Genomic DNA, 14,707 nt, shown 5'->3' on the forward strand with positions numbered 1-14,707 from the left:
TTACTATAATTTCAAGGGCCATCCATGTTGCTGCAAATGGCATTATTTCATTCTTTTTTTATGGCTGAGTAATATTCCACTGTATACATACACCACATATTCTTTATCCATTAATAGACATTTAGGTTGCTTCCATGTCTTGGCTATTGTAAATAGTGCTGCTATGAAAATTGGATGTATCTTTTCAAATTAGAGTTTTTGTCTTTTCCAGATATATGCCCAGGAATAGGATTGCTGGATCATGTGAACTCTATTTTCAGTTTTTTAAGGAACCACCATACTGTTCTCCATAGGGGCTGCACCAATTTACATTCTTAACAACAATGTAGGAGGTTCCCCTTTCTCCACACCCTCTCCAGCACTTGTTATTTGTAGACTTTTTAATGATGGCCATTCTGACCAGTCTGAGGCAGTACCTCACTGTAGTTTTAATTTGCATTTCTTTAATAATTAGTGAGGTTGAGCATCTTTTCATGTGCCTGTTGGCTATCTGTAAGTCTTCTTTGGAGAAATGTCTATTTAGGTCTTCTGCCTATTTTATGGAAAACACCGCATATCTGTACAGGTATCTGCCAGGGTCAGATTACAGAGAAAGTACTGAATAATGTTGGTGACAGTACTAAGTTGTAAATAAACAATCATGAGTTTGTGTCACTCACTCTGTTTCCTAAATTATTCAAAGAACCAGGACAATCACTTTGGGAGTAGTAACATTATGTCGCATTTTTCTTCACTTGGAATTTGTTCTTTCATTTTGTGTACATGTTTTTGAGACTTTAAAATGGCTTTACAGACCAATCCGTGAGTCTTCTGAAGGAGGGGTTGAGAGAGTAGAGTATAAGTCAGACCTTGTGTTGAAATTCTGGAACTTTTGTAATCTTGTATCAAAACTCAATCTGTTAGGTATCTGCATATTTTATACAGATCTAATTCTTTTTTCCAAATAGATAACAATCACCATTTAACAATCCTTTGCCAATTTGAAATGTTATTTTTATTATTATAGCAGCACGGGGACAAGAGAGGAAGTCAAGGAGAGAAATTTTTTTACTATATATCACTTTAAAATATCTTTTAAATTTCTGGGCAATGTTAAAATTACCTATCCCAAAATTAACTACCTTATTAAAATACTACCTCAAACTTTCTATAGTTGTTTGTTAATTTTTCAATTTCTTGACTTGAAAGATTATTCTGATATGCTATACTTTTTTTTCTTTCTTTGTTCATCAAGACATTTAAGGCTCTAAATTTTATCTTTGAGTATACCCCCAACCATAGCCTTTAATCTCTTCTTATCAACATTATAGTCTTAATAACCTATAATTAAAATTAACTTCTTTTAGAAACAACAGTATGTGGGGGAATCATATCTGCTAGAATAATTAAAATGAATGTATTGTAGTTACTAATAAAGAGACCAATATTAGCATCATAGCTCAGTTGAGACAGGAAATAATTATGCTATATTCCATGCTGACCAGAACTCATTTGGAGTAAGGTCTGGCTCCTTCTGTTTTCAAAACAAAATTTTAAAAAATTATTCATAGTTTGGGATAGGAAAACCAATTTCAGAAAAAAAAAATCACTTAAAATTTGACTTCCCATAGATAAAATGAGCAAAATATTGCTATATAGTCCTCTCAATATATTTTTTGCTATGCATATAATACATTTTTAGTATATAAATGAAAGCACATTAATCACTAAAGAGAATATTGTGAATTTCTATATCAATAAGTATGTCTACAATGTCATTTTATAGTCACACAGTATTCCACAACACATAAATAATTCACAAAATTCTCTATTGCTAGTATGCGAGTTTTTTCTGATTTTTGTTACTGCAAGAAATATAAGGATAAATATTCCTTTAAAGGCATTTTTCCACATTTTAAATTATTACTATAAAATAAATTTATGAAAATAGAGTTTGAGACGAAGAGCATAGAAAGACTTTTGAGATTTCTTTTAAACTGTCCTCAAGAAAGTCTTACTAATGTAATTTCTTACATTCACTTCTGAATGCTGTATTTTAAAATAATATCTACATGAAAGCTGTTTTTATTTATCCGAAAAGGCTATCTATAAAAATGGGATGCAGGCATGTTTTCTTGCTTTAGAAGGAAAATGTAGATTCAGCTACGTCAGCTAAAAGGTGGCAGGTTTTATCTCAGAATTTAAGAATTTACGCTCAATACAGCAGCCAAAAGGTGGAGAATACTTCTCTGCACAGCTGATTTGTTGCCATTGGAAGTGTTCAGTGATTAGCAAACACTCATTTGTTAAATATGTCACTTTGGGCATAAAGTATGACTGGCTGACCTCCTCATTTTGTTTGGATGATTTTATGTTGCTTTAGCTTCAATTTTGTCATACTTAATTTATTTATGTTTTTTTATAGCATGCATTTACTTTTTCAGAGTATTTCATGGGTATATAAATATGTGCTATTTTCAACTTCAAAAACTTTGTATTTTATTCAATAATTTCTATCTTCACTATTCTTTAATATGGGCAAGGTATAACTGATAATAATGCTAAACCCCAATATTTGTCCAAGGGCCACTGTACTCCATTTCCTGTTCCATCGTTCCGAAGAGTCAGAAGCTAAAGAACCAGAGAAGCAGGGCTGAAGCAGTGTTTGTTTAAATGCATCCTGCCTAGGCTAGGTAGGTGAGGATGGTATCAGACAACTGTCCTCTCCAGAAGCTATTCATGAATAAATTGGGATAGGTGTAAACAAAGATTAGATGGGTCTTATGTCACTTTTTTTTCCTACAGATTTAAGAACAAAATAAAATATAACAAGAAAAATAAACACTTCAAAACCATCCATCATCTACCTATGAAGCAGACAGTGAAATAACATGGGAAGAGAACCCAACATCAATGGGCCAAGAAGAAGGCAAATGAGTGAGAAGGAAGGCTACATCTTGATAGGGAAACAGAAATATGCATTTTTAGAGCTGCAACTTAAAAATAGCAATAGAAAACAACTCATTTTGCTAGTACTAATAAGAAATATATAAACACAATATAAACAATACTATATTTAAAATGTAGATCTGGTAATACTATTTTTCTCTAGAAATATAGGATAAAGAAGAGAAGTTCAAGAGTAAAGTTGCATAGAAATTACAGGCTCATTAAAAATGGTTAGATTTTAAGTTCTTAGTACACAGTATGCATATTTATTCCACCAGAATGCTGAAAATATAAGCTCTTTACAGGCTTATAGGTCATGGTAACTTACAAAACAATTTCCAGTATTTAAAAATATCTACCTGTGCTCGCTTTGGCAGCACATATACTAAAATTGGAACGATACAGAGAAGATTAGCATGGCCCCTGCGCAAAGATGACACGCAAATTCGTGAAGCGTTCCATATTTTTTTATAAAGCAGAAACTAACACACCATTGTAAAGCAATTATACTCCAATAAAGATGTAAAAAAATGATTAAAATGATAAAATAAATACATAAATTTAAAAAAAAATCTACCTTTAGAAGAAATGATGCTCCATCCACTTCTGCTTTGCCCAAGAGCTGACAAGTCAGGTCAAAATACTGCATTGGCTGGACATCACACAATTTCACTAATGTTGAAGAAGGTGAAATATGAGTAGATGCCCAAACACGTAACGCTTCTACCATTTTGTGGTCCTCAGCGGTGAAGTTAAAACACTTGCTTGAAGTACGAGGTATGATAGGAGCTCCCAAAGTTCCCTCAAATGTTAAAGATGCAAAGCCAGAGCTGGTGATACCCTGAGTCTCCTTTTTATATACTTGGATCTAAGAAAGTGGCAAAGTAGAAAACAAAACAGAAACAAACAAAACAGGTTTACTGATCCAGAACCTAGGAATTGGAAACACTTGTGAGATTATAAAATCCTGCCAGCATAGTTAATAGAGGACATAATTCTTTAAATATTTCATTTAATTAGCATAAGAAATTATAAAATCTACTGGGCTATATCAAAATCCACAAGCACCATGTAAACCGTAAAACACTATGCAAGATTATTTTTATTTTTTAAAGAGCTAGGTGGCAGCCTCCCTAATACTATCAGGCTTGCAGTTTTACTAACAAAACATTTATTAGTTATTTTATTAAGGTATAATTCATAAAAGGATAATAAGTAACAGTTACTTATGAATATTATAGGGAAAACTAGAACACTTAAAATATAAGAGTTTGAAGTGAGTAAAATGTAGCTGAGGCTAAGGGCTCATCAGTCTGACTGAGACAGCTGGGATATGCCTTAAAAACATTGGCTTTCTGAATTTCAAGGCTCAGTTATTAGATGCACATGCATTTATGACTGTTATATCTTCTTCATAAAGCAACCCTTTTGAACTTATGAAATACCTCCTTTAGTCTCCTGTAATACTGTCTGATATTAATAAATGTATTTATATATTTACTGGAAATTAGAAAATATATTGAACTGAAGGATACTTAAGCTGTGATGTGCTAAAACTTGTTGGATATAACTAAAGTAGTATTCAATACATAGAGAAAAATTTACAGAAATAAGTGAATATTTTACAAAAGAAGAAAGGTTAAAAATCAGAAATTTAGGCTTCTATCTCAAGAAGCTGCACAAAGAATATTATTTCAAATCCAAGGAAAGTGGAAAGAAAACATAATCAAGGTACGAGAAATAGAAACATACAATAGAGAAAATCAAAGCTAAAAACTGGTTCTCTGAAGAGATTTGGAATTCTCTTATATCTCTAATGGGAGTGTAAGTTGGTAAAAAACACTTTGGAAAACTAAAGGCTAATATATGCACAACCCTGAACTCACGAACCACACTCCTTGGTATACAATCAACTGAAATGCATATATATCTATGCATTATACAATATATAATATGTAATATATATTATAATTACATATAAATGTATATATTATATTACATATAATTATATATATTCAGTAAAAGGTATGTACTAGACTGTTTATAGCAGCATAATAACCTCAAACTGAAAACTACCTAAACGACCAACAGAATAAATATATAAATTCTGGTGTATTCAAACACTGGCTGGACAGAATACCATTTAGCAGTGAAAATGAACAAAGTAAAACTATATGTAATAGTACAGTTGACTCATACAAGCATAAGCCAGAAACTAAAAAAAAAACAAAAACAAAAAACCCCCAAAAAACTATAGTGTATTTCCTTTATATAAAGAACAAATACATAAGAAACTATATATGTTGTTAGAAGTTGTGAGATTATTTACTCTTGGCAGGGGGGAGTGTGAATGACAACCCCAGGTAGGGGTACAAAGGACGTTTCTAGAGTGTTAGTAACATGAGCATGCTAATACTGTGAAAAGAGAGATGTATATTTTACTTCAGTTAAACAATAGCAAGAATTACAAATACAGTTGGCCCCTGAACATGGGCGTTAGGGGCACCGACCATTTGTGCAGTTGAAAATCCCCTTATAACTTAACAGTCGGCCCAAAATCCCCTTATAACTTAACAGTCGGCCCTCTATCCTCAGTTCAGCATCTATGGATTCAACTAACCGTGGGATCCTGTAGTACTGCACTGTTTACTACTGAAAAGAATCTGCACATCAGTGGACCCAAGCAGTTCAGAACTGTGCTGTTCAGGGTCAACTGTACTACAGGAAACAGCAGTGTGTGAGAAATAAGCTATTTTTTTGAAGTTTGGATAAGCCTGTAATATAGTGCTACAATAGTAATATTTCTAGTTCTCTTTATCTTTAAGCAAATGTTCTCCAATATTCTTCTATTCTCAGGGAAAAGGCATTAATAGAGCAAGAGAGCTGTTTCCCACCATATCTTAAGACTAGAAGACATCTGGACTATTGCACTCATTTATGAGCATCAGTGACCATGAGGACCACAGATAAACTGAAGCAATAGAAGAAAAGACAACCAAGATAGTGAAGGGGTTGCGTGAAAACCCATGTAACAAAAGCAAACTATGAAGGGACTGAAATGTTTAAAACCTAAAAGACTGAAAATATTAAAGGGTTAAAAAGCTGATTTTTTAAAAATCACATACTATTTAATAGCTCTACCTTTTTATTGAATGTTTTCTAACGGAATGCAACTAGTCGGAATCGCGGCAGCTAACACATTTCTGTGGAAGGATGTCAGGTAGTTTGCTCAAATGAAGAGGTTTCCTAATATAAATCATTTGAAGTCTGATACTATTTACATTTCTTCTTGTCGCTTGAAATGCCTGACGTCATGTTCTAACAAAGCAACCACATAATTAGTGTAACTAGTTTTAGTGAGCAATACAGCGTTCTCTTCAAACAAATATAAGTTCTAAACAGTATGAATTATACCTTCAGCCTGTGAAAGCGAACAATATCTCCATTTTTATAAATCATTGGAAGGGCTTCATAATTTCCACTAAAGAACAGGCAGGTTAACTTTACGTGTGTCTGGTCCACAATTGTTACAACTGAGCAATAATCTGGAAAACACAAAAATATTTTACCTGACTTTTCGTATTTCAAACATTTGACAAAATAATACTGAGTTCAAAACACCAAACATTATTCTACCCTTTAATCAAGTCTTCTAAGAATAGGATCAAAACATAAAGAAATTTTCTTGTCTCTCAAAATGCACTGCCAAATTATTTTGCAAAAGTGTTCCACAAAAATTCATTTTAGAAAGTTTAATGAAACAAAAATAAAAACCGTACTTATAAATGTCTGGAGGTGTAATAACTTTATTACCTCAAAGTTTAGAAACCATGAAGCAGATAAACATATTCAAATAATATAATTTCTAAAATAAACATAATTAAATTGAGAGTGAAAACAAAAAACTAGAAGATATTTGCAGCAAATGTGATGAAGAGTCAATATACTGCATAAAGATACTATGAAAACTGGTTATAAAACCCAGATTTTACAGTAAATATGAAAGTCAAATGAACAAACAACTCATAGAAAACTATATGAGAACAACTCAAAAGGGAAAATGATGATTTGCCGGTTATCTATAAAAGGTTACACATTAGAACGAGAGCAATTTTATATAATTTAAGCTGGCAAAAAACCCCCAGCAAATTTAATGATAGTTGGGTTGCTATGAAAACAAGTAACTTCAATCACTGGTGGCAGCAAAAACTGTAGTTTCAGAAAATTGCACACTGAGAGTATGTCTTGACTTCCTTCCTTCTCAGTAATATACTCAAGACAGTATAGACATAGAAAAGGATAAACCCAGAACAGTGAAGGGAGAGGAGAGGGGATTGAAGGAGAGGGAGAGACGATATCAACATATTTCAGGAAGTTGGGAAAGTAAATGGTTAAGGGATCAAATGGACAGAGGAGGATGCATCCGGAAGATACTCTAAAGTAGCTACAGCAAAGATGGCAGCCATTGGAATTAAGGGTGACAGTGAAAAATAGAGCCAAAATCAGGGCTCATGAAAAGTTTACACATAGGACAACTGTTTCAATGAGCACCCATCCTAACCCTCACTCCCCTTGAAAATAATTCCAGGTAGGCAGGTAGGGTATCTCAGTGTTTAACACCAACCCCTTCCTGCAACACAGGCTGCTTTCCAAGGAAGTTTCACTGATAGACCAGGAAGTGGTAAGGCTTCTAATGAGTGTGTTAGCACCCAGAATAAATCCATCTGCATTATCACATTAGGGGGTCTACAGTCAGAAGGCTCTCTTCCCACCCACCTTAGACTGACACTTTCAATCAATGTGCCCTATGTAAGTACTATTTGTCTCTGTCAGATTTCCAATTCAAAAAAAGAGATCAAGTTGAAAAAACAAACTCATTATATACAAAGCAAACAAATGTCTACAACCTAAAATAAACCATAGCTACATTTGTAAATTTGTAAACAGTAAGCCATTACCACACACAGAACAATAACGAATAGAAGGAAGGAAGGAAGGAAGGAAGGAGGGAAGGAAGGAAGGAAGGAAGGAAGGAAAGAAGGAAGGAAGGAAAGAAAGAAGGACGGACACTGGGGAGGGGAGGGAGTGGAGGAGAAGAGATGAGTGGAGAGAAAGGGGGAAGGAATGGGGGAAGTGGGGAGAGAGGAAAGGAGAGGGGAGAGGAATGGAGGGCAAGAGGAGAAAGAGAAACCTGATTCTGTGAGGAGGGGACAATAATTCAGAGAACATAAAAAAACTTTAAGAACAAAACCTTAATAAGCATCTTCAAAAAGAGTAAAAAGATATTACATCTTCGTCTCTTGATATACAGGATCTACTGGACCCAATTTTAGTTTTGGAGTTTCCATTTTCAGTAGTTTTAACTATTTGTAAGGAGTGTTATTTCAGGACATTTTTCTTTCTTAGAAGTCTTCCAAAGATTAAAGATAAATTTTACTTATTTTTTAATAGAATAAGACACATTCTTCTTGTAATGATCATACGGCTCTACTGCACCCTTTTATAAATTTAAGATACATTATGGAATCTTAGTCATCTATTTTCCTTTATCTCAAAATATTTTGCTATTTCATTATCCTATAAATTATTTCATCATTATTCCTACCTATGCTTAAAAAAGACTAAATTAATTTTTAAAATGGGAAAATGAGAAATTTGCCTAGAGGAATGATGCAAGAGTGAAATTAATCATCCCTATTGCACTGCACTGCTCAATGTGTTATAACACCTTTCAAGAAGATATAAACCAGGTTTGAAAACTATCTTTGAAGTTTCTTCTTCAGCCTTAAGAATTCAGAACTGAAATTTTTTTGCCAATAGTCACAGAGAAGAAAATTAGATGGATCAGAAGCTGAACGCAAAGACAGGTATAGCAGCATGTTAGATACTATGGATAATGATGAATGTACTTTGAATAAAATACAAATGCTCTGAAGGTTTTAAGTTTCATATAATATCATGACAGACTAAACACAAGGGCAAAGAGATCACTAATCTAATGAAACACATGAGACCTTAAATTAAATTTCATACCATGACTGAAGTTTAATCAGAGTCTGAAATTATGTTTAATGTTAAAGAATATATTTTGGTAAAAGGTATTTACAGTCCTAAATACAGTTCGGGGTTATCAAATAATAATTAATAATGTACAAAATGTCAATATTCTAAATTAATTTACAGAAATGGAATAATCCACTTTACTTCTCAGACAGAAAACAAAACAAAAATACAGTACTTATGTTAGCAAGATATCTTATTCCCAGGCCTATAACTAGGGGGAAACTACATTATTTAGCAGTCAGCAATTACTGAGGGCTTACTATATGACAGGTAGTGTGCTAAGCAATTTATATGCATTATCTCCCTGAATTCTTAGATAGTTGTATGTAACAGTTTACAAACGAGAGAACTTAGTTTCTTAAAAAGTCCAGGCAAGGTATCCAAGTGTGAATGTCTTATAGGTCACATATAACTCAGCATATCTGACTCCTGTTTCTTCATTTAACCAGAACACCACACTGTCTGTATGTTGCACGCTTTTTTAAACATCAAAAACAATCCCAAAGAAAGTAAAATATTATGCTTAAAACTGTGATGGAGGGTTGAGAGTTTTCCTAAGTAGGTAAAATTATACTGAATCTTAACTCTATATTATTTACTATTTCATGCATTTATCTTGAAACATACTAAAGGAGAGTTCATTACTGAAGAATAACATATCATTATAATGAAACTTCACCTATAATTTACTCCAGAGGCATCACAGAAACCCCACGAACATCACAGAAAGATTCTACAATAATTCATTCTTATGAGGTTTATATGCATTTGTACATTCTTTGTAATAATTATTTTTTGACTCATAAACTGAAAGAATAAAAGAAGAAAAGGAGACAAAAAAGAGTATCTCCTGAGGTAGCTGAACAAGAGTTAAATCCTAGTGGAAAGACAAAAGCAGTAAAAGAAGATGTATGTTTAAGGCTACTTAAAGAGGAGTTAACTGAATTGTGAGTGTAAGAGGACAAAGGAGAGAGCACAGTACTATAAATCAGGAGTTGGCAAACTATGGCCCATAGCCAAATCCATCCCACCACTGGTTTATTATCTTTACAAAGCATTCAACTTAAGTTTTCCAAAAAAAAATCTTTTCACATTCATATTCAGTTGGTTATATCAGATTTAATGAAATTACTTAATTAGAATAACAAGTAAAAGGAGTAGAAAGAGATTTGGGAACCAAATTGTAAGAATGCAATTCTTTTGAGAATACAGTTCCACTAGTGGGAGCAGAAATGAGCCAGAGCATCAGGGCTAGGCAACTCCCAGTCACCAATTCCTAGTTGTGAAAGCTTAGGATGACAAAAGCATCAGTAACAGCGTTTTACAGATGGAGTGTAGAACATTTGTTCATTGTCAAATTAGATAAGAAGTTGCTTAAGAAAGTTTCTAATTTAAATAATAACTTAGCTGTAGAAAAACACCCAATGTGTCATGAAATAAATTACATATATTTATTGTGTAACAAAGATATATGTGTACATAGTAAATAATTTTCAGAAGTGATTATAGAAGTGAGTATATAGAAGATTTCTGAAGAATACCAGAAGAAAAGTAGACACTCTTTAATCAGAAAACATAGAAATAGGCTTCCAGATTTACGTCTTCACAGTTCACAGCATCTATAACACATAGTAGCTGATCAACCATCTTTACTAAATTAATGCATGTCATTACCTACAGCAAATATACAGTACTTGCAAAATATCTCCCTCTCTGAAGCCTACTGCAGACACTGAAAATCATTTAGCCTCTTTATGCCTCAAATTCCTTACCTAAAAAACGGGGAAAATAATACTATTCACCTCATATGATTGTTAAAATTAAATAAGTAATTACATGTAAAGTATTTAAAATAGCACCTAGAACATGGTTAAATGCTATGTATAAGAGGTGGCCAGTGGTGGTAGTAGCAGCAGCAGTAGCAACAGCAGCATTTCTATTACTGATAATTAATCATAACATTTTTTTCTAATGAACACAGACATGATTTTAGAATCTGTCTTAACGAAGTACATGAAGATACTTTGCCAAGATACAGTGCCAAACGGATCACAGTCAGAACATAAAATCAAAAGTATAGATGTAAGGGATTGCAAAGGAATTCCGATTTTAATTTCCACTGGAATCTCAATGAGTTGTTTTTAGATATGGTGCTATCAACCTTCCACAGAGAAATATCTTGTAGTTAACAAGAGCACCTGGTCCTCAAGAGAAATTTCATTTGGAACACAAAGAGTTTCTGAAAAAAACTATAAGGTGGAATATAGCACTAACCACTTATTCAAAAATTACAAGATAATATAGAACAATTTTAATGGATCAAAATGGTAATCAAGGGCCAAGAAGACCTAATACCTCACTTAAAAATTAGGATAGGGCTTCCCTGTTGGCGCAGTGGTTGAGAGTCCGCCTGCCGATGCAGGGGACACGGGTTCGTGCCCCGGTCCGGGAAGATCCCACATGCCGCGGAGCGCTGGGCCCGTGAGCCATGGCCGCTGAGCCTGCGCACCCGGAGCCTGTGCTCCGCAATGGGAGAGGCCACAACAGTGAGAGGCCCGTGTACCGCAAAAAAAAAAAAAAAAAAAAAAAAAAAATTAGGATAAAGAAGTTCACTGTGTCAGCTTGAAGAAATGTTCAAGTTCCTGTAGGGTAACAGTTCTCAAAGTTTGCTCTGCAAACCACTGGGGGGCTCCAAGATATGTTTATGGGGTCCATAAATTCAAACCTATTTTCATAGTAATATTAAGATGTTATTTGCCTTTTCAATTGTGTTAACCTTCGGACTGATGGTATAGAAGCAATGGTGAGTAAAACTGCTGGTGTCTTGGCAAGAATCAAGGCAGTAGCCTCAAACTGTAGTAGTGGTCACTGTATCCTTCATCAACACACACTAACATTAGAACAAAAACCACAACAGTTTTACTAAAGAATAAGGCCATTCTTGATGAAGCATTAAAAATTTCTTATATTTGATCCTTGAGTACATGTCTTTTTAATATTTTACGTGGTGAAATGGGAAGCAAAATATTTCAACTGCTTACCAAAGTATGATGGTCATCTTAAGGAAAAACACTTGTGTGACTGTTTATGAGTTACACTAGCCACATTCTTTTCATGGTACAGCATTTTTATTTAAAAGGATGACTGACAGAAGAATTTTAGTTATTCAAGCTCTGGTATTTGTCAGATGTTTTTACAAAAATGAATGGAATTAATCTTTCAGTTCAAAGAAAACTGGCATTTTTTTGCCAATGATAAAACCAAAGTTTTTAGGCTAAAATTACAATATTGGAAAAGTTCCACCTTCTACCATGATATTGATGGTTTCTCAATATTCAAAGACTTTTTAAAATTTAATTTAATTTTATTTTTAACATCTTTATTGGAGTATAGTTGCTTTACACTGGTGTGTTATTTTCTGCTGTATAACAAAGTGAATCAGCTATACATATACATACATCCCCAGATCTCCTCCCTCTTGCGTCAAAGACTTTTCTGATAAAATTGACTGGTGACAGAAATAACTGTTATATTTTGGTATTGTATGATACTGTACAATGAAATGGGTCAACATATAGAAGATCTGCATACCTTAGGAAATGTTTTTTTTCAAATGACCTATGCACTACAAATCATGCATGATTTAAAGATCCATTCAAACTGCAAGATGGATCAATGGATTTTAATTCAATAGAATATGAAAGTTCACTGCTATGGTTTCAGATTCCTCATTGTAACCAACCTTTAAGAAGGTTATCAAAGAATATCCAAAATTACCCGAAGACTTTTATAAAAGTCCTCTTCCCTTTTCCAACTACATAGCTGTGTGAAGCCAGAAATTTTTATGTATCTCAACTGAAATAACATGTTGTAACAGACTGAAGGGATAAGAGAATCCTGCTACTTTCATTATTTTTTAAAGATAAAAATATCATCAAAAATGTGAAACAATACCACACTTCATAGTTTTGGAAAATACATTTTTCATTAGTTACTTATGCTTTACAATAGACTATTTTTGGTTTAAATGAATTATTAAATGTCATTAAATATGTTAGTTTTTCACTTTCAATTTCCAGTATGTTTAAATATCTATAACTGTGATCCATAAAAATATACGCTCCTTGAGATCCTGATAATTTTTAGGAATATAAAAAGCTTAAGAAGCACTGATTTAGGACATCAACAATATTATACTTTCTGAAAGTGAAAATTCATAAAGTACTACATTTAATATAGATCACTACAGAGACAGTCCCTTGCAATTCTACGATAATCAAAATTGCAAAGAAGTAAGAATTGGTCCTACCCCTTCCCTGTTCACAATAAATAAAGGTTAAAAAAATATGGATAATGAATTGCTTGAAAGTGAAGCTCTATCAACTTTAATCTAGGTCGATAATCTCTAAGCTTGATTGTATAGACAATAGTTTCAGCAAACAAGAATCAGAGTACATTAAAAAGGGTTCCATGTCAAGTAATTCCAAGTAAAATTATGTTAAAAGTAAAGTTAAACAGATTCCTTTATTAAATCTTTTCAGAGGTGATAACGTGTTAATAATGCACCGTGAATCTCAAGAGCCAGATACAGTATGCAAAATTTCCCACTTTTTCATGGAATGTTTCACAGAATTGGTAGTTCTCCCACTGAAAATGCTTTGCTAAAAGCTGATGTAGATTAGATCCCCAAGTTATTTTAAATGAAGTATTACTGAGAAAACTAGAGAACTTACAGCCTCACTTGATGAAGAGGCAGACAGCTCTTCAGGACTACAGTTCACTGTTGTCTTGGGACATTCTCTTCAGCAGTTCCTGTCTCCCCATTATCTACCCTATCTCCTGGCAATCCACTGTTCTAGACTTTCTCTTTCTTGCCTTCTTATCTCCCTCTTTGTTATTACTTACAAGAGAGAGAGAAAAAAATAATCATAAGAGTAAAATCCCATTTTGATGCTTCCTGATACCAAACCAATTGACAGTACTATGAAGGATAATAAATAAATCAATAAACCCTAGTTTTGATCTTTGTTCTTTTCTCAGCTTGGAGTGTTCTCCTATCTATAACTCTACATGAATCTTCTTTTCAGTTATATAAGGTAATTGTGTGTGATGATACCAGTTTTTCAAAAGTATCACGTATACTGGAAATCAGAAGCCTGATGATTCAGCTAAAAACTGATGGATAGCTGCTAAGGTGGTGGTAGAGATTGGGGTGTATACATTCTGTTTATGATTAAATGATCAAAACTATTTCTAGTGTTGATAGAAATTCATTTGTATTTCTAAGTTCTTATTCTATGGCTGTTACATGTTCCCATTAATATTTTGCTTAAATCTAACTTATATAATACATATAAATGACAATAAATCTTTCAAATATTTAGCATAAAATACGAGCTTTCTTGTCATGACATTTCTGCAAAGCAGAGAATATGTATTCAGTTTATCATTCCACTCTAAAAATCAAACTCACTGTTTTTCAACTAGTAATAACATCCAAGCATATACACAAATCCTATGAAGTCCGGATACTGTTTTCCAAATAAAGCAAAATATTTCATATCCCTAAAACTAAAGAATTAAAAGTATAAAATAATTATAAGAAATACTCCAATGCATAAGCTACTTTTCACTGGTTTCTCTATTTCAAACTCCTACTTTTTTTCTTAATTCTTTTCATTTTTTAACCAAAGAGAATTTTTTGTGTGTTTTCATT

General features: G+C 33.2%; 1 protein-coding gene across 4 annotated transcripts in view; it reads right to left on the reverse strand.

The window, feature by feature from the left end:
* POT1 (protection of telomeres 1) overlaps positions 1 to 14,707 on the reverse strand; it is an 81,708-nt gene that overhangs the window by 32,313 nt on the left and 34,688 nt on the right. For all 4 annotated transcript variants that reach the window (XM_082846794.1, XM_082846793.1, XM_082846792.1 and 1 more), the window contains 2 exons: positions 6,343 to 6,473; positions 3,506 to 3,796 (listed from right to left, as the gene is read on the reverse strand). In XM_082846794.1, coding sequence (XP_082702920.1) covers positions 3,506 to 3,796; positions 6,343 to 6,473 — 422 coding nt within the window. The remainder of the gene's footprint in view (positions 1 to 3,505; positions 3,797 to 6,342; positions 6,474 to 14,707) is intronic.

The sequence above is a fragment of the Leucopleurus acutus genome (genome assembly GCF_964270905.1).
Source record: "Leucopleurus acutus genome assembly, chromosome: 9".
Classification (NCBI taxonomy): Eukaryota; Metazoa; Chordata; class Mammalia; order Artiodactyla; family Delphinidae; genus Leucopleurus; species Leucopleurus acutus.